General features: G+C 38.0%; 2 protein-coding genes across 3 annotated transcripts; one reads left to right on the plus strand and one right to left on the minus strand.

Moving 5' to 3' along the window:
• The first annotated feature begins 7,710 nt into the window (after positions 1-7,710).
• Positions 7,711-19,740, plus strand: LOC129747052 (anoctamin-10). Of its 2 annotated transcripts, none has more exons than XM_055741065.1 (8): positions 7,711-7,798; positions 16,030-16,160; positions 16,518-16,989; positions 17,049-17,194; positions 17,255-18,168; positions 18,224-18,741; positions 18,802-18,976; positions 19,567-19,740. In XM_055741065.1, exons 2-8 carry the CDS (start codon positions 16,145-16,147, stop codon positions 19,642-19,644), a joined length of 2,319 nt encoding a protein of 772 aa, XP_055597040.1. In that variant the 5' UTR covers positions 7,711-7,798; positions 16,030-16,144; the 3' UTR covers positions 19,645-19,740. The 2 variants fall into 2 exon arrangements, with proteins under 2 accessions (XP_055597040.1, XP_055597041.1); XM_055741066.1 differs by having other exon boundaries at positions 19,088-19,706.
• On the minus strand, positions 10,187-10,929 carry LOC129741370 (uncharacterized). Its single transcript, XM_055733094.1, has 2 exons — positions 10,572-10,929; positions 10,187-10,488 (listed from the first exon to the last, which is right to left on the minus strand). The coding sequence occupies exons 1-2, from the start codon at positions 10,927-10,929 to the stop codon at positions 10,187-10,189; spliced, it is 660 nt and encodes a 219-aa protein (XP_055589069.1).
• Positions 19,741-19,914: the final 174 nt, after the last annotated feature.

Below are 19,914 nucleotides of genomic sequence, written 5' to 3' on the forward strand. Positions count from 1 at the left end.
ACAGACATCGCGTCGTTCGTCATAAGCGTGCAGCAAGTTATTCAGTCGGCGATCAAGCGGGCGAGTCAGTTAGTGTGTGTGTTCCCCTTGTAGTTTGTGATCCAGCTGTTCACCGGTGTAGTTTTCGAGCTTCGGAGCTCCGGGCAGGTCTGCACACATACAAAACGAGTTTGGCTCCTTAAAGCCTTAAGGTATAAGCTGTTTCAAATAAAGAAATTACATAAAAAGGACTGAAATGTTAAATCTTTTTTTACTTGTTTTTCTAGGTTCGGCAACTTGATTACGAATACGTTTGATTTACTTGTTTTTTTTATTCAAAGGCTTTTAATCTCTTCTGTAACCTGTTTTGTTTTTTTGTATCGCGATTTTAACTGTGCCCAGAAAAGGATCTACGAAATATTCGGTCAGTTTTTATCCGTGCAATGTCATTAAGCACCATGAGTTTCAAATATGCGTTTTGAGTCTAAAAATTAGTAGTCTACAATTCTGATGAATAAATAATTTTTTTAACGGATTTTCGAATCCAATTTGTGTGACCGCGTGACAAATGTAAATTCTCGCAGTAACGGGGGAAACTTTTCAAAACACATGCTAGAAACCATGCAGCGTTTTTGAGGACGACATGACATGTGCTTTCCTGAGCAGACAAATCCAGGAATCCATCCAACATACGCTGACAAAATTCTTTTGGCACGGAAAATGAAAAGTGACAACGTTTTCCATCAATTAGTGCGATGTTGTTTTTCCTCTGCCATTCGCCAAAATGGAGGGAAGAGAAAAAAAAACATAACGCTGCCATGAGCGGAGATGAAAGATGCTGGGCTGGAAGGGACTGGCTTTTGTTTTTTTTTCTCTTCTTTTGGTTCACTTTTCAGCCAACTAATTCCCACATCAGCCAGCCAGAGCGATGCGGTTTGGTTTGTGATAACACGTGTCACAACACATCGTCGACGCGATTCACGATGTGTGAAAAGTTTTAACCCCCTTCAAAAAATGACAAAAAGCTTTCCCAGTCTTCTCGTGGAATGGCGGCAACCAAATTGAAATGAGTTGTATTCGAGCGAAAAGAGTTGCAAAAAAACCTCCTGTATGCTAAAGAATTAGCAGCAGCAGCAGCAACGAGATGTTTTCGTTCGGCAATATTTCCCTGCCATATTTATGTTCGTTTTGGTGCTTTGGGGGGTTTTCCATTTCTTAGAATTTAATTAAGAAAAGTGAATTCTAGGGATAAGTGTCGGGAGAGTCGGAGGCAATATGAATATAATGTTCTGGTGATGGATTAACTCTTTGTTTTCTCCGACTAGCGTACTGAGCTTCTGTTTGGCTATGTGTAGATACCAACAATATTTGCATCCAAAGATTCATTCGAAAGCTACATTTCATTAATTTAGTTGATGGCTGTGTACTCCGAATCGGGTGTTGATCAGTCAGTACCAAGTATTTCCGTTTGAGTTAAATAATTAAACAACAAAAAAAAGGGTTGAGGTTGAACCGAGTAACACTTTGAATCTTTTTGCAGTAAAGATTTTTTTTATTCATTTCAAGGGAGTTTTACAACCAGGGTCATTCTTCTCCAAAACACATGCGACACACAGTCTTTCGCATCACATTTATCTAAGCAATATTGTAGAGAAAGTACTCACAGATATATGCATAGCACAGAAAAAAGAATAATCCGTAATAAATGTTTGATGTATGTATGTAGACTTGAATTTTAAAGAAATTAAATTATGAAAGTACCCATTTAATTTTCTTAATCGTTGCTGCTTACCATTTCAAACAAGGTAAGTGGAAAATGGGTAAATGCCATCGTATAACAGTAAAAGGCATAGATTCGAGCCTGTTATACTGATTTCCGTTATTGTAAAAGTGACAACAAGATGGCGCAGCTGTTTGACGTCAGTGAAGACACAACCCTAGATAGCGAAACGCATCGCAAACGCTTGGGAAGATCCATAGTAAGATTCGTTTCCCAGCTATTGGTAAGCATTTTTCAGGCTTACTGGAGATTTTCATTTGTTTGAATTTATTAAATTGCCAATATGTATGTCATTTTTGCATATTTGTATTTTTTTGTAATTTTGAATCATTTTTGTCATTTCTGTAATTTTTGTCATTTTCGTCATATTTGTCATTTTTGTCATTTTTGTCATTTTTGTCATTTTGTCATTTTTGTCATTTTTGTCATTTTTGTCATTTTTGTCATTTTTGTCATTTTTGTCATTTTTGTCATTTTTGTCATTTTTGTCATTTTTGTCATTTTTGTCATTTTTGTCATTTTTGTCATTTTTGTCATTTTGTCATTTTTGTCATTTTTGTCATTTTTGTCATTTTTGTCATTTTTGTCATTTTGTCATTTTGTCATTTTTGCATTTTTGTCATTTTTGTCATTTTTGTCATTTTTGTCATTTTTGTCATTTTTGTCATTTTTGTCATTTTTGTCATTTTTGTCATTTTTGTCATTTTTGTCATTTTTGTCATTTTTGTCATTTTTGTCATTTTTGTCATTTTTGTCATTTTTGTCATTTTTGTCATTTTTGTCATTTTTGTCATTTTTGTCATTTTGTCATTTTTGTCATTTTTGTCATTTTTGTCATTTTTGTCATTTTTGTCATTTTTGTCATTTTTTGTCATTTTTGTCATTTTTGTCATTTTTGTCATTTTTGTCATTTTGTCATTTTTGTCATTTTTGTCATTTTTGTCATTTTTGTCATTTTTGTCATTTTTGTCATTTTTGTCATTTTTGTCATTTTTGTCATTTTTGTCATTTTGTCATTTTGTCATTTTTGTCATTTTGTCATTTTTGTCATTTTGTCATTTTTGTCATTTTTGTCATTTTTGTCATTTTTGTCATTTTTGTCATTTTTGTCATTTTTGTCATTTTTGTCATTTTTGTCATTTTTGTCATTTTTGTCATTTTTGTCATTTTTGTCATTTTTGTCATTTTGTCATTTTTGTCATTTTGTCATTTTTGTCATTTTTGTCATTTTTGTCATTTTTGTCATTTTGTCATTTTTGTCATTTTTGTCATTTTTGTCATTTTTGTCATTTTTGTCATTTTTGTCATTTTTGTCATTTTTGTCATTTTTGTCATTTTTGTCATTTTTGTCATTTTTGTCATTTTTGTCATTTTTGTCATTTTTGTCATTTTTGTCATTTTTGTCATTTTTGTCATTTTTGTCATTTTTGTCATTTTTGTCATTTTTGTCATTTTTGTCATTTTTGTCATTTTTGTCATTTTTGTCATTTTTGTCATTTTTGTCATTTTGTGTCATTTTTGTCATTTTTGTCATTTTTGTCATTTTTGTCATTTTTGTCATTTTTGTCATTTTTGTCATTTTTGTCATTTTTGTCATTTTTGTCATTTTTGTCATTTTTGTCATTTTTGTCATTTTTGTCATTTTTGTCATTTTTGTCATTTTTGTCATTTTTGTCATTTTTGTCATTTTGTCATTTTTGTCATTTTTGTCATTTTTGTCATTTTGTCATTTTTGTCATTTTTGTCATTTTTGTCATTTTTGTCATTTTTGTCATTTTTGTCATTTTTGTCATTTTTGTCATTTTTGTCATTTTTTGTCATTTTTGTCATTTTTGTCATTTTTGTCATTTTTGTCATTTTTGTCATTTTTGTCATTTTTGTCATTTTGTCATTTTTGTCATTTTTGTCATTTTTGTCATTTTTGTCATTTTTGTCATTTTTGTCCATTTTTGTCATTTTTGTCATTTTTGTCATTTTTGTCATTTTTGTCATTTTTGTCATTTTTGTCATTTTTGTCATTTTTGTCATTTTTGTCATTTTTGTCATTTTTGTCATTTTTGTCATTTTTGTCATTTTTGTCATTTTTGTCATTTTTGTCATTTTTGTCATTTTTGTCATTTTGTCATTTTTGTCATTTTTGTCATTTTTGTCATTTTTGTCATTTTTGCCATTTTTGTCATTTTTGCCAATTTGTCATTTTTGTCATTTTTGTCATTTTTGTCATTTTTGTCATTTTGTCATTTTTTGTCATTTTGTCATTTTTGTCATTTTTGTCATTTTTGTCATTTTTGTCATTTTTGTCATTTTTGTCATTTTTGTCATTTTGTCATTTTGTCATTTTTGTCATTTTTGTCATTTTTGTCATTTTTGTCATTTTTGTCATTTTTGTCATTTTTGTCATTTTTGTCATTTTTGTCATTTTTGTCATTTTTGTCATTTTTGTCATTTTTTGTCATTTTTGTCATTTTTGTCATTTTTGTCATTTTTGTCATTTTTGTCATTTTTGTCATTTTGTCATTTTTGTCATTTTTGTCATTTTTGTCATTTTTGTCATTTTTGTCATTTTTGTCATTTTTGTCATTTTTGTCATTTTTTGTCATTTTTGTCATTTTTGTCATTTTTTGTCATTTTTTGTCATTTTTGTCATTTTTGTCATTTTGTCATTTTTGTCATTTTTGTCATTTTTGTCATTTTGTCATTTTTGTCATTTTGTCATTTTTTGTCATTTTTGTCATTTTTGTCATTTTTGTCATTTTTGTCATTTTTGTCATTTTTGTCATTTTTGTCATTTTTGTCATTTTTGTCATTTTTGTCATTTTTGTCATTTTTGTCATTTTTGTCATTTTTGTCATTTTTGTCATTTTTGTCATTTTTGTCATTTTGTTCATTTTTGTCATTTTTGTCATTTTTGTCATTTTTGTCATTTTTGTCATTTTTGTCATTTTGTCATTTTTGTCATTTTTGTCATTTTGTCATTTTTGTCATTTTTGTCATTTTTGTCATTTTTGTCATTTTTGTCATTTTTGTCATTTTTGTCATTTTTGTCATTTTGTCATTTTTGTCATTTTTGTCATTTTTGTCATTTTTGTCATTTTTGTCATTTTTGTCATTTTGTCATTTTTGCCATTTTTGTCATTTTTGCCATTTTGTCATTTTTGTCATTTTTGTCATTTTTGTCATTTTGTCATTTTTGTCATTTTTGTCATTTTGTCATTTTTGTCATTTTTGTCATTTTTGTCATTTTTGTCATTTTTGTCATTTTTTGTCATTTTTGTCATTTTTGTCATTTTTGTCATTTTTGTCATTTTTGTCATTTTTGTCATTTTGTCATTTTTGTCATTTTTGTCATTTTTGTCATTTTTGTCATTTTTGTCATTTTTGTCATTTTTGTCATTTTTGTCATTTTTGTCATTTTTGTCATTTTTGTCATTTTTTGTCATTTTTGTCATTTTGTCATTTTTGTCATTTTTGTCATTTTGTCATTTTTGTCATTTTTGTCATTTTTGTCATTTTGTCATTTTTGTCATTTTTGTCATTTTTTGTCATTTTTGTCATTTTTGTCATTTTTGTCATTTTTGTCATTTTTGTCATTTTTGTCATTTTGTCATTTTTGTCATTTTTGTCATTTTTGTCATTTTTGTCATTTTTGTCATTTTTGTCATTTTTGTCATTTTTGTCATTTTTGTCATTTTTGTCATTTTTGTCATTTTTGTCATTTTTGTCATTTTTGTCATTTTTGTCATTTTTGTCATTTTTGTCATTTTTGTCATTTTTGTCATTTTTGTCATTTTAGTCATTTTTGTCATTTTTGTCATTTTTTGTCATTTTTTGTCATTTTTGTCATTTTTGTCATTTTGTCATTTTTGTCATTTTTGTCATTTTTGTCATTTTCATTGTCATTTTTGTCATTTTTGTCATTTTTGCCATTTTTGTCATTTTTGCCATTTTTGTCATTTTGACATTTTTGTCATTTTTGTCATTTTTGTCATTTTTGTCATTTTTGTCATTTTTGTCATTTTTTGTCATTTTTGTCATTTTTTGTCATTTTTGTCATTTTTGTCATTTTTGTCATTTTTGTCATTTTGTCATTTTTGTCATTTTTGTCATTTTTGTCATTTTTGTCATTTTTGTCATTTTTGTCATTTTTGTCATTTTGTCATTTTTGTCATTTTTTCATTTTTGTCATTTTTGTCATTTTTGTCATTTTGTCATTTTTGTCATTTTGTCATTTTGTCATTTTTGTCATTTTTGTCATTTTTGTCATTTTTGTCATTTTTGTCATTTTTGTCATTTTTGTCATTTTTTCATTTTTGTCATTTTTGTCATTTATCATTTTTGTCATTTTTGTCATTTTTGTCATTTTTTAATTTTGCCCATTTTGCCTTTTTGTCATTTTTGTCATTTTGTCATTTTTGTCATTTTTGTCATTTTGTCATTTTTGTCATTTTGTCATTTTTGTCATTTTTGTCATTTTTGTCATTTTTGTCATTTTTGTCATTTTTGTCATTTTTGTCATTTTTGTCATTTTTGTCATTTTTGTCATTTTTGTCATTTTGTCATTTTTGTCATTTTTGTCATTTTTGTCATTTTTGTCATTTTTGTCATTTTTGTCATTTTTGTCATTTTTGTCATTTTTGTCATTTTTGTCATTTTTGTCATTTTGTCATTTTTGTCATTTTGTCATTTTTGTCATTTTTGTCATTTTTGTCATTTTTGTCATTTTTGTCATTTTTGTCATTTTTGTCATTTTTGTCATTTTTGTCATTTTTGTCATTTTTGTCATTTTTGTCATTTTTGTCATTTTTGTCATTTTTGTCATTTTTGTCATTTTTGGTCATTTTTGTCATTTTTTGTCATCGTAATAGAAACACCAAAAAAAATTTAAAAAAGGACCAAATTGACCAAATTTTACCAAAATTCAAAAAAAGACGTAAAGGTTAAGAGGTAACAATGACTTAAGTGACAAATTATTTCTGATGCAAATGTAAAAAAAAAATCAAAAATGACAAAAAGGACAAAAAAAAATTGAAGAAAAGTTTTAAACACGACAAAAAATTAAAAAAGGGTTCAATAAACAACAAAAACAAAATAAATCAAAATTACTGACAAAAAAAAAACATTACAATTATGAAGAAAATGACAGAACTGATAAAAATCGCTTAATAACAAAAATGATAGAATTTATAAAAAATAGAAAAAGTAAAATGACAAGAATGTCAAAAAAACACAACAGGAAAACGACAAATTATGACAAATTTTACTGAAATGGCAAAATTACAAACTACAAAAATGACAAAGATTATAAAATTAAAAAAAAAAACAAAAATACGGAAATAAGACAAAAATTACAAATTGTTTCAAAAAAAAAGAAAATTTCAAAATGATATAAAAGTAAAAAGAATTAAAAAATTGCAAAAATGATAGAAATAATTAAATTGATCGAAATAAAATAAATGACAAAAAATAAAAACAGACAAAATTGACAAACAATGCCAAATTACACAAATGAAAAAAAAATAAATTCAAATAAAAACAGGTAAAAATAATCAAAATGACGAAAATGACAAAAATGGCATAAATGGCAACCAGACATAAATAACTAAAAAAAAGAAATTAAAAACCTGACAAAAATAACAAAGATATGTCAATGAATCACAAAAACGACAAAAATGATCTTAGTGTCAATGGCAATGGAAAAAATGTAGTTTTGATAAATCTTACAAAATTCATAAAATTGTCAAAATAATTTAATGCGAACTCTTGATTTTTATTTACAACGTTTTGAAAAGTCTTCAACAGACATCGATTTGTTTTGAAAATTACGCCTGTCGGTAGTTGTGAAGTGCCGCGACTCACGCTGCTCACGCTAGGGCAATAGCTCACTAGAATTGCGTGAGCAAGTAGGTTCTAGAGAAGACACGGCCAAATGAATATCACAAACCCCGCAGTCTCAACTCAACCGCTTAACAGCAGTGAATCGCCGGCCGTCGTCGAGATTCAACGTTTCTTTACCATTTTCTGTTCCAAGATGCTGAAAGTGTGAGTGCTTTTCTGGTTGAGGGGTTGTGAATCATTTGCTTAATCCCCTGCTGTGGTAATACTAATCTAACTACATGGACCGCATTTCAAGATGAAGTGAATTGATTTTGTTTTCCAATCAATTTAACACCCGAGTGATGTAGAGTTTGGCATTATTACGTTGCAAAAGATGGAATTCATAGAAACAATCGTACAAACTAGAGGTTTCAAACTTCAAACCACGATAACGAAACGGTTTGCGGTTCCATTTTTTGAGTGATAAGCTTTTCATTGAGTGTGTATCGAAACTGTTCCATTTAAGGAAGAAATTTAAAAGTCAAAGTTGGCTTACGTTGAAAAAAATCCAAACAGGACGTCAAAAAGTAAGCAGTTTTGAGCTGCTACGTTGGATACGGGAAAAAAAAATCCCACGTTGGCAAAGGTGACAAGTGCGGTTGTTGAGTTCTAAAAGCGAACGCAAACAAAAACAGCTGACTATATAACGGGTTTAGTCTCTCCCCGCATCGTGGATGGGTGGCTGGTGTTTGTGTTTTTCCTCATTTTCTTCGCCTTCCTTCGCTTGGTAGCGTCTCACTTCTCACTAAAGATGATTAAAACAAAATCAAAATAACTTGACTTCCAAAATGTGCAACATGCATTTTCATCACTCACAGTCTAGCCGTATGAACTTTGAGTGAATCAAAGCAATCTTATGGGAGGAAATTCCACGGTAGCGTGGGATACTGGGGATACTCCAGCACAGTGAAATTTCGCTTACTCGATCTTCGATCTACTGAATCGCTGCCTTGTTTGATCGGAAAGGTGTTGAATATGACCTCTGAAACGATGGAAAAAAATTCTGCCTGAAATTGAATTTGCAGTTTGAATCAGTGCCGTCTTATTAATTTTCTTGGCAACGTTTACAGTATTCTTTTTTTTTTCATTGAAATGATTCAGATTATTAGATAATTTTGTAGTTTCCGGATTAAATAAGCATAGCAAAATGCTACCTAGAAAGTAACTCAACAGAAATAGTTAGGCGGCCATCAAACGGGAGAAAATAAAAGACATACGGTTTAACGCACTAAACTTTATTAGCAAAAGTGAACGACCTGTTCGGTTCGAAGAACTGTACTTGAGTGATGAAAAAACGAGCGCCAAACGATGTACGAGTTAAATGCTTGGTGTTACGCATAACGTTTCCAACGGATACGATACGAGGGGCTATTCACTGTCTATTATAACACTCCTCCTCAGTGATAGTGTGATAGTGTTAGACAGGGAGCACTCTCGGAGTGGAAAGGAGAGACAAAACAACCAACACGTTCTGTGGTTAAAACTGGAATGACTTTATTTTTTAAATGCTTTTTCTTTTATACACAAAAACCTTTTGACGTACACACTTAACTGCGTGTGTTGTATTCATACGCCGAGATAGGACGAATGCCAACACTCCTCCTCAACACACGCTGTTCAAAACTCAGCAATGCACCGCGCCGGACCACGACCATCGCCTTTAGCCCAACGACCCTTTTCAGGTTTCGCTCGACGACCATCCTTCGGCCCACTCGATGACAACCTTCCTGCGGATCGCTCGAAGACAAACTTCCGTCTGGCCCGACACCCTTCTTGCCACCGTTGCCGTTTCTCACGGCTCGCACGGCCCTTCACAGCGAATCCGAAACTCCGCCTCGACGCTCCTCCTGAGACCTGACGCCTCCCAGTGGCTCCAGCCCAACGACCTCCACTTGGCGTTCCGGTCCGACGCCCTTCCATGGCACCGGCTTGACGACCTCCCGTGTTTCTCGGCTCGTAAGTCCTCCAGAGGTTCCAGATCCCACGATCACCACCTGGCTTCCAACTTGACGAACTTCCACGGTTCCGGCCCGCCAACCTTCCATGGCTTCCGGCACGACGACCCTCAAGTGATTCCGGTCCGCTTCCAATGGCTCCTGTCAAACGACCTTCCAAAGCACCTGTCCGACGACCTCCCTCCCGTGTCTCTTGACTTGTCGACCTCCAGCTGGCTTCCCGGTCCGACAACCTTACACGGTTCTGGCTCGACGACGTTCCTCTGGATTCCTGGCGCTGGCTTGCCCTTCTATTGGTTTCCTCCTGGCTGGATACTACTACCGATTCCACTATTCTCCTCCTTTCCACTAGTACTGGGCCCATAACCTGTTAGACAGGGAGCACTCTCGGAGTGGAAAGGAGAGACAAAACAACCAACACGTCCTGTGGTTAAAACTGGAATGACTTTATTTTTTAAATGCTTTTTCTTTTATACACAAAAACCTTTTGCCGTACACACTTAACTGCGTGTGTTGTATTCATACGCCGAGATAGGACGAATGCCAACACTCTTGGGTCCTACGGCGATGATAACCCAAGCAGTTAAAATTTCTGCAGTCATTTCTTCCGTTTAACAGTAGAGAAGCTGGACGTCTTTCTTCTCGCGGACTTCTTCACGAAGTGTTCCCTGGTTTCAATGTGCTTGGATCTTCGAGATTGCCTTTCCGAGCGAACAAAGGCAATACAGCTTTGGTTAGCTTCGCTGTTACCGTTGCACTCTTCTGCACACAGCCCAAATCTCTGCAGTCTCCGTAACCATATTGCTTCTAGCCACGCTTCACTTAGAGCTGTGTATTCGGCCTCCATTGATGACAAAGTTATTGATGACTGCCGACGGCTTATCCATGAACTGGCCGCGCCTTTGAACAGGAAGCAGAACCCCGAGGTAGATTTACGAGATTCGTGGTTGCCTGCCCAATCCGCGTCATTTGTATATACCCACAATCCATCGGAGTATTGGCCGATTTCGCTTGCTGCATTCCGAGTCGATGGGCTAGTTGATCGATGTAGCTGCTAAGACTTATACTGTAAGTCCCATTCTTCCTTTCAATCTGCATACCCAAGAAGAAAGTGAGATCTCCGACGCAAGTGATGTCAAAAATCTTCTTAAGTTCGTTGTACACCTTCAAGGTTTCGGCCTCTAACTTGCATCCCACGACAATGTCATCAACGGATATTAAAACATAGACAAGATTCCCGTCGACGACTTTTGTATACAGGCAGACTTTGTTTGAATCCCATTTTAATAAGGGACTCGTGCAGCTTGCGGTTCCAGCATCTTGCTGACTGCTTGAGTCCATAGATGCTCTTTTTCAGTTTACACACTAGATGCTCGCGTCCTCGTTCTTCATCAGCTCCGCGCTTCTTGAATACCCATCGGCTTCCAACAGTTTTTCTGTTCGGCGGTAAGATTTGGTTGTCCGGTTTGAACGGCGGAGATATTCTTCTGGAGCAAAACCTTCGAGTATCGATTCACTATCAGACGCATCCAGAATCTCGGAAGCGCTGTCATAAAACGGTCATTTCCTTCAGGCCTGATCGTTTCATTCAACCTCTTCCTCGACCTCTTCCACTGACTCCTCCTGAATTTTAGGGCTGTTCAAGTTCACGACCATCTCCGATTCAGTGCTGTTCAGCTTTTCAATACCGCGGAGTTCAAATTCCATCTCCAAAAATTTCGCATCTCGGCTTATGATGACGCGATTCGTTGCCGAATCGAGGAAGCTTTACGGTTTTCCTCATAACCAACAAAGATCAACGATAGAACCTTCCAATCGAGTTTCCGCAACTTCTCATTAGGGATCTTCACCAGTGCCTTTGATCCGAAAATCCGTAACTCATCGTACTTCGGCTTCTTCCAGAACCAGTGCTTATACGGGGTACGCTCAATTGATACAGAAGGAAGTCGATTCAGCATTCGCCGTCATTACAGCCTCTCCCCAGTACCTTCTTTCCAAACCACTGTCAATTAACAAGCATCGGGTCATTTTCAAAAGCGAACGGTTCATGCGTTCAGCCTTGCCATTTTGCTGGGGGCTGTACGGTGCTGTTTGCTGCAGTACGATTCCATTTTCCCGAAGATAGTTCAGAAAAATTGTGCTACTGTATTCCCCTCTACCATCACAACGAATGGTTTTCGGTTTACGACCAAACTGATTTTCTACGTAAGCCACGTATAATCGATTGTTTTCATATGCCTCAGATTTGTTTTTCAAAAGATAAATAACGGTGTACTTACTCATATCGTCGATCATGGTCATTACAAACCAATATCCTCGAGGGGTCGGCACATCCAATGGTTCAGCAAGATCAGTGTGAACTAACTCCAGAATAGCTGAATATTTCGATTCTGGAGCCGGAAACGGATTCCATACGATTTTTCCTTTGCAGCATACTGTACACACCGATCTAACACCGCAATCCAACAGCTTCAATTCGTTGCCCAGCTCCTCTTTGATGATCCTCTGTATTGCATCGGGATGCCTGTGTTCCAATCGCCGATGCCATAAATTCTGGCAGTTATCCGGATACGGAACTACTGTTGATAACAGCGACTTATATTCCGGTTGCTTCAGCCGATAAAGGCCATCACTTCTTTCTCCAAACAACACTACTGTATGTCCATTTTTCTTCATACGGCAGTCCGAGTCGGTAAACACTACATCAAACCCTTCATCGGTGATTCTTCCATACTGTTTTTCATATGGGTGGTCGCTCCCGAATTAAGGTACCAACACTTTTCAACCCCAGGCGAGTTTGCGGGCAATAGCAACGAATATGTCCCTCGACAGACCAATAATGGAATCTCAGCGAATTTCTCTTCGGCTTAACAGCAGTTGCCAACACTTTCTCCGAACAAACCTGTCGTAACCCTCGATGGCAATTTGGAAGAAACTGTCCTTAAATTTATCAAAAACTTTACCGAGAACGAACGATTCGAAAAAACGAACGTCTTTCTTTTCCAAATTTATTCACCAAAATGACTTTTTTTCTTCTTTTTCCGTTCCCGTTTGTGTTTGTGTTACGCTTACACGCTCACGATTTTTCAATCATTTTTGGACCAACAATAAACTTTTAACTTAAATTTTCGTGCAAAAGCTAGCAAGAAATCATCTAGTTTTTTTGGGTTTGATTCTTATTTCTTAGTAAAGCATTTAACTTCATCTATTTTCTCAATTCTATTCACTACAAAACCATTCCACGATCATTTCTTCTTTTCCACTCATCTAACAGTTGTCCTTTCACGTAATCCAATGAAACTGATCCTCACTTCGACTTTCTAGAGCCGTCACTAGTGGATCATACGATTCTGGCAAACTGGACAACATGAGCGCGACAATAATATGATCCGCAAGTCGTTCACCCATCCCGGAAAGTATATTCACTAGCACTGCATATGTGGCAAGATGTTCCGACATGCTCCCACCATCAGTCAAACGCAATTATATCAATTTTCGCAAAGCAAACACTTTATTCGTTAACGAGCTTCTTTAGTGAACGCCCTCTAACGCATTCGACATATCTTTTGCACTTCCCGCTCCCAGGACATGACACAGTTGGTCATTGTCCAATGCTAGCCCGATAGTCGCACGTACCTTGGCGTCTTTTCCCCTCCACACAGCATCAACAACCTCCGGCTTCGGCTCTTCAACGATTGTCCACAGCTCTTCTTTTATCTGCAGCAATTCCATGCGGAATTTCCAGCTGCTCCAATTAGAATCACACAATCGCTTCAACAAGAGTTTCGCATCCGCCATTTTGCTATACGAGAAATTTTTCACTATCGAAACTATACGCGTCGCTGCGGCAAGAAAACTAAACTTTTCTCATCGATTTCTTATTTCTCCTATCGAAGCCATCAAACGGGAGAAAATAAAGGACACACGGTTTAACGCACTAAACTTTATTAGCAAAAGTGAACATCTGTTCGGTTCGAAGAACTGTACTTAAGTGATGAAAAACGGTCACCAGACGATGTACGAGTTTAATCCTTGGCGTTACGCATAACGCCCCAGTCAAGACTCTTGTCAACAGTTCGTATTTCGACGGCTAGGCTTCGCCGCCACGAGTTTCTGGGTCTGCCTCTTCTTCTATGTCCTTCTGGATTCCATTCAAGCGCCTCTCTGGAAATCTCGTTCTCATCTCTTCGCAGCAAAACAATATGGGTGATCAAAACAATATCATCTGCCAGGTCAAGGTCGTTTGTCTGTTCCATTGTCGAAGGATGCCACGGCAATCCTCGGTTTGGTCTACAGTCAATCGATCCAGTCAAAATCTCATCCATTACGATGAGAAAGAGTAGCGGTGATGAGAAGTGATGTCTCACTTCAGCAGTTACCAGGATTAGTTCGGACAAGACACCTTCGTGCAAGACTTTGTACGAAAACGTCTCATAATGTGCTTCGATGAGATGAACTAGTTTCTCTGGGACTCCTCGTCGTCTAAGAGCAGCCCAGATGTTTTCACGGTTCAGTCGGTCAAATGATTTTTCCAAATCAATGAACACCAGCAGAAGAGAGTCCTGGAATGCGATGATTTGTTCCAGTATGATTCGTAGCGTTGTGATGTGGTCCTTACATGATCGTCCGGATTGGAATCCAGCTTGTTGCCGTCGGAGTGTGCGTCGATTTTCTCCTGCATCATGTTCAGGATCACTTTGCAGAGTATTTTGAGGGTTGTACAGATCAACGTTATGCCTCGACAGTTACCGCACTCTGTCAGGTCTCCTTTCTTCGGAACGAGGATACCCTGCATCCAGTCGGCCGGGAATGCTGCAGTATCCCAAATGTCAGCGAAAAGACGGTGCAACATTTGTGCTGACAGGGCAGGGTCGGCTTTCAGCATTTCAGCAGGGATGCAATCGATCCCAGGTGCTTTGTTGGATTTCATGTTTTTGATTGCCGCTTCTATTTCAGCCAGCGAAGGCGCTTCCGAGTTGACGCCATTTATGTGACTTACTGTTGGCGCTTCGAGCTGCGGGTTCTGTTGGCCATCGCTATTCGTGACTCGAAAGAGTTGTTCGAAGTGCTCAGTCCATCGTTTGAGCTGATCTGTCCGATAAGACAATAACTGGCCTGCTCGGTCTTTTAGCGGCATTCTTGCATTAGTCCTTGCACCACTGAGGCGGCGAGAAATGTCATAAAGTAATCGGATATCTCCAATGGCGGCGGCTCTTTCTTCCTCTTCGGCTAGGGAGTTTGTCCAGGATCTCTTGTCTCGTCTACAAGCTCGTTGAATTGCCTCTTCCAGCTCCGCATATCGCAAGCGGGCGGCTGCTTTGGCTGACCCGGTACATGCCTGCTCAATTCCGACTTTCGCCTTGCTCCGATCATCGACCATCCTTCAGGTTTTATCCGACATCCAGTAACTTCTTCTTCTGATGCTCGGGATTCAAGCTGTTCAACGTATGCCCTTTTCACCTCTGGAGTCTCCACCCGGCGGACGTCGTATCGACACCCGACTTTCTCCTCGCGCTGGTGACACGCGCGACTCTCAATCGTATTTCGCCAAGGACGAGGTGATGGTCAGATGCAATGTCTGCGCTTCGTTTGTTGCGGACATCAAGAAGGCTCCTTCTCAATTTTCGACTGATGCAGATGTGGTCAATTTGATTTTCTGTTCGGCCATCTCGGGATACCCAAGTGACCTTATGTGCTGGTCGATGGGGGAAGATCGATCCATGTTGTTGTTGCCACAAAATTCTACAAACAGCTCTCAGTTTTCGCTCATCTGTCCTAGGCCATGGCGCCCCATGATGCGCTCAAAGTCCTGATTATCGGAGCCAATCTTTGCGTTGAAGTCGCCTAAGTGGATTTGAATATCACCTTTCGGAATTCTCTCAACCACGCTGTTCAATTGACTGTAAAACTGCTCTTTCTCCTGCAGATCGGCAACGTCAGTTGGCGCATAACACTGGACCATTGTAAGGTTTCTAACCCGTGTTCTGAATCTGGCCACGGTTATTCGTTCATTTATCGGTTCCCATCTTATGAGGGCCGCATGGGCCTGCGGGCCTAATAGGAAACCAACTCCTCGTTCCCGAGTAGCATGTTCTCCTCGTATGCCAGAGTAAAGCAGTACTTGCCCAGACTGTGTCTTGTGTTCTCCAGTATTAGGCCTACGGACTTCGCTCAGTCCCAATATCTCTAGCTTGAGGCGGCTAGCTTCTCTAGCAAGTTGATCCAACTTGCCTGACTGGGCAAGGGTCAAAACATTCCAAGTTCCAATTCTAGTCCGTGTTTTCATGCTAAAAGTCTCCCATTCGGTAATTCCTTGTCCCTTTTTCCGTAACAATTTAATAAATCCGGAAGTAGTAATAAAAAAATGTAAAACGTGCAATTCATGATTTAGTGAGAATAATTTATTATTTTGTAAACATAACTAATGCACTTTATTTACAGGTGACGTACATAACAAAAAGATTGCAAAACACAAAACCAGTGGGTTTTTTGTAGTACTGTTTGCTGTTGAACGTTTCAATGATAATCGATTCGTCATACTGATTGGTTCAATCCAATGGATGATATAAAAGGTAGGATTTATTTTTAATGGCAAGGGGGGGGGGCTGAATTTGCAGTCAAAAATTTAATTTCATACAAATGTGATATTGATTTCAATTGAAATTTAGTCCGAATTTGGATCAAATTAATCAAGTTGATAACAATTATCACGCATCGTTTTCAAAAGTACATAAATGGAAAACACTTTTTTTCTTTTAATTCACCTTATTAAGAAAATTGTGGAATTAAGCTATTAGAAGTAACAACTTGATTTTAAATATATGTTTTTTTTTTCTAAATAAGAGGTTCAAGAGAGGTCTTGTTTGAGGATTCGAAGAGCAATAACATATTCGGTTAAAACAAATTTTCAAATACATATTCAATTCTAGAATCACTTATCCCCAACCTGCATTTCGCCGAGGACGACGGCGAGGAGCTCAAAGAAGAGCTGGGAGCCGTCCTGAAGCCCACAATCCCTTCCGCCCATCAGCGCATCTCGCAACTGCACGCCCTCGAAAACCTAGACCACGCCGAAGAGGAGGAAAAGCTGCACGAAATCCGCTCCTCGATGCGGCACCGGAAGGCAAAGAAGGAAACAGCCACCGTAGGATTCGAGGAACACGACGGCCTTCGGAAACGAGGAAGCACCAAGCGGCGGTCCCTGAAAAGGTCTTCAGATGTCCGCGCTGGGGAAGGCAGCAGTAACGGAGAGGACGGGGAAAAGTTTGCGGAATCGTACATGGTGATGGAGTTCGGGGAGAGCGTCGAGACTGAAGCCGTGCTGTGGATCTTGGACCGGGTCCGGGGGAAGAAGGTCGACGGAGGGGCCGAGTTGCTGGTCAGGAAGCAACCACTTTCCAAGTATTTTTGTATTGCTCAAAACCTGATTTAGATCATAATGCTTTATGGCTTTTTTTTAGAGAAACGCAATCGCTGGTGGTGCACGTGTCAGCGAAGCAAATGAAATTCCTCGAAATTGCGGACGACATGGGTTTCATGAAGCGAACCAAGAGTGGGATCATTCGAAACTTCAATGTTGCATGTTTGGATGATTTCTTCCACGACGGTAAGCTCTAGTAGTTGACTTTGGAGTTCATGAACGTTACTTTTCGGCCTATGTTTTTAGAGCACATGTCCCTCGAAGACATCCTTACCCCAGCCGATCGTCAAATCATCATCAAATACGCTCTGGAGAACATTCGAGCAACGGAGGACGAGCACACGATCCCAGGAACCAAAATTCGCCTGTACCATGGTCAGTCGATCATACAGGCTGCTCAACACGCAGAACTGATCACCAACTTCTACTCCCTGCACGATAAACCGACGCTCAAGCGCCTGCGACACGTCTGGGTTAAACCAACCCAAAAACAACCGATCGAGGAGATCCGAGCGTACTTCGGCGAGAGCGTAGGAATGTACTTCTCCTTCCTAGGTTTCTACACCTATGCTCTGATCGTTCCAACAGTACTGGGTCTGCTACAGATGTTACTTTCGGAGGAAACCGAAACGGTGCCATTCTTTTGCATTTTCTACGTCGTTTGGATGAAGGTGTTCCTGGAGCTGTGGAAGAGGAAAAGTTCGGGTCATGCCTATCGCTGGGGTACGATAACGATGACCAACCTGGATGAACCCCGGATTGGGTACTACGGAAAACTTGGACGGGATCCAATAACAGGGAAGTTAACTCCACAGTACCCGAAGTGGAAAACCTACGTGCAGATGTACTTCGTGACGGCACCGATTATCATGATCTGCATGTCGATCGCCGGATTCGTAACAATCTTCCAGTTTTACGTTGAAGCTCAATTGGCCGAGTCGTTCGGGGAGGAATCCTACATCATGTACGTGCCTTCGATCGTTAACGCCATCTATATTGCCATATCGACGATTGCCTACGACCGATTGGCCACCTATTTGACTGACAAGGAGAATCATCGGACTCAGAGTCAGTACGAGAGGCATCGAGTCAACAAACTCATTGTTTTGGAGTTCGTTAACAACTTCCTGTGTCTATTCTACATCGCGTTCTTTTTGCAGGTTGGTTAAACTTATTTTCCAACTTAGTTTTTACTGAAATTTTATACTTTTTCAGGACATGAAAATGCTCAAAACCCAACTGATGATGCAGCTGATCGTTCTACAGTTTGTTCAAAACATTCTGGAAAATCTGTATCCCTACCTCAAGAAGAAGGTAGCTCTGATGTCCAACAAACTGTTCGTCAAAGCACATTACGAACGTCTCCAGGAAGCCTATGAAGAATTCGATCACGAAGGAATCCTTTCGCTAGAAGACGACGACCAGAGGATCGTACGACACACCAGGGAATCTGTCATGGAAGAGTACAACACCTACGATGACTATCTGGAGCTGTACATACAGTTCGGTTACGTGGTTCTGTTCTCTTCGGTTGCTCCGATGACGGCTTTCTGGGCCATTCTCAACAACGTGATCGAAATTCGTCTGGACGCGTACAAACTGAGCCATTTCTTCAAACGACCGTACGCTCGAAGGACCAAAAACATCGGAGCCTGGCAGTTGGCCTTCGAAACGTTGGCCGTGATATCGATCATGACCAACTGCGGAATCCTTTATCTGTCACCGCAAATGAGGTACGTTTAACAAATTGTCTGTTGATTCTCTGATTCTAGGGAGGAACTTTCAATTTCTAGGGAAATGGCTTCCGGGGTAAGCTCCGAGATCTACACCATAGCATTTCTAGTCATCGAACACGTCCTGCTGGGTCTGACCTGGTTTATCTACAAAGCCATCCCGGATACGCCCCAATGGGTTCGGGTAGCCCTTGCCAAAGCTGACTACGAATCGCGACAAGCGCTGAAACGCGAGGTAAGTTTTCCTTGTTCCCGTTCTTAGTTTTGTGTGATTTTTAAGATTTCCTGAACGCTCTAGAAAAAGAAAAACCAACAATTCAACAATAACGCCTAGAATCTTTTGCAGGACTAAAGATCATCCAGAGAAACTTACTGCAGAATACAGACCCCAAAAAACACACAAAAATACAAAACCATCGTGCCTGCCAAATTTACTTCATTAGATCATCAACACAAATCCAACAGTTGCCATCCTTTTTATTTCTTAGTTCTAGCTGAAACTAACAAGAAAAATTCCGATTAACCGTGTGGTTTTCCAAGTTCTACTAATCACAAGTGAGTGATTGACTAAACGAAAAAAGTCTTCGGTCAAAATGTTACCCTTCAAAAAGTCGGTGTTTGTATGTTAAATGTGAAAAGTCATTATCAAAAATATTAAAAACATTTCTTCAAATATAGAAAGCGAACTCAACGGAGTGTCCCATCAATGCCAAGAGAAGTAAAAATTTTGACCGATAGATGATTGAAGATAGCTAAATTGAAATAATAGTTTTGGTAATTGACACCTTTATTTTACTACGCGCTCGTCGAAACCGGAAAATGAAGAACGCCCAACGATCCCGAAATTTGCTGTTCCGTCGTTTCCGAAGCGTGTTCGATTCGCATTCGGCGATGCCAATTTAAGGGCACGTATCCGTCCAGGAGAGATAGGAAAGCTGGAGCAAAAAAAATCCTACATCAAACTATGTGATTAAATTAAAATTTCTGAAAGAAATGTAAAAAAAGTTGAATATTAATAGAAAAAGCTCTAGGTTGTTTTTATTAACATTCGAAATGTCGTTATTAATCCGAAATCATCCCTTCGCAGACGTGAGCGCGACGTATTCAGCGGATGTTAGTGTAGAGAATAAGAGTACTAGCAAATATTATAACTTATAATCCGAGATAAGGTTT

This window comes from Uranotaenia lowii, chromosome 2, assembly GCF_029784155.1.
Source record: "Uranotaenia lowii strain MFRU-FL chromosome 2, ASM2978415v1, whole genome shotgun sequence".
Taxonomy (NCBI): Eukaryota; Metazoa; Arthropoda; class Insecta; order Diptera; family Culicidae; genus Uranotaenia; species Uranotaenia lowii.

Bases quoted from the DNA above. Each gene is read 5' to 3' on its own strand.
- LOC129747052 (XM_055741065.1), top strand. The intron at 17,195-17,254 runs GTAAGCTCTAGT...CTATGTTTTTAG, and splicing joins GGATGATTTCTTCCACGACG to AGCACATGTCCCTCGAAGAC. The intron at 18,169-18,223 runs GTTGGTTAAACT...ATACTTTTTCAG, and splicing joins ACATCGCGTTCTTTTTGCAG to GACATGAAAATGCTCAAAAC.
- LOC129741370 (XM_055733094.1), bottom strand. From the start codon at position 10,929: ATGGACTCAAGCAGTCAGCAAGATGCTGGAACCGCAAGCTGCACGAGT. The intron at 10,489-10,571 runs GTGGGTATATAC...TCCTGTTCAAAG, and splicing joins GGCCAATACTCCGATGGATT to GCGCGGCCAGTTCATGGATA.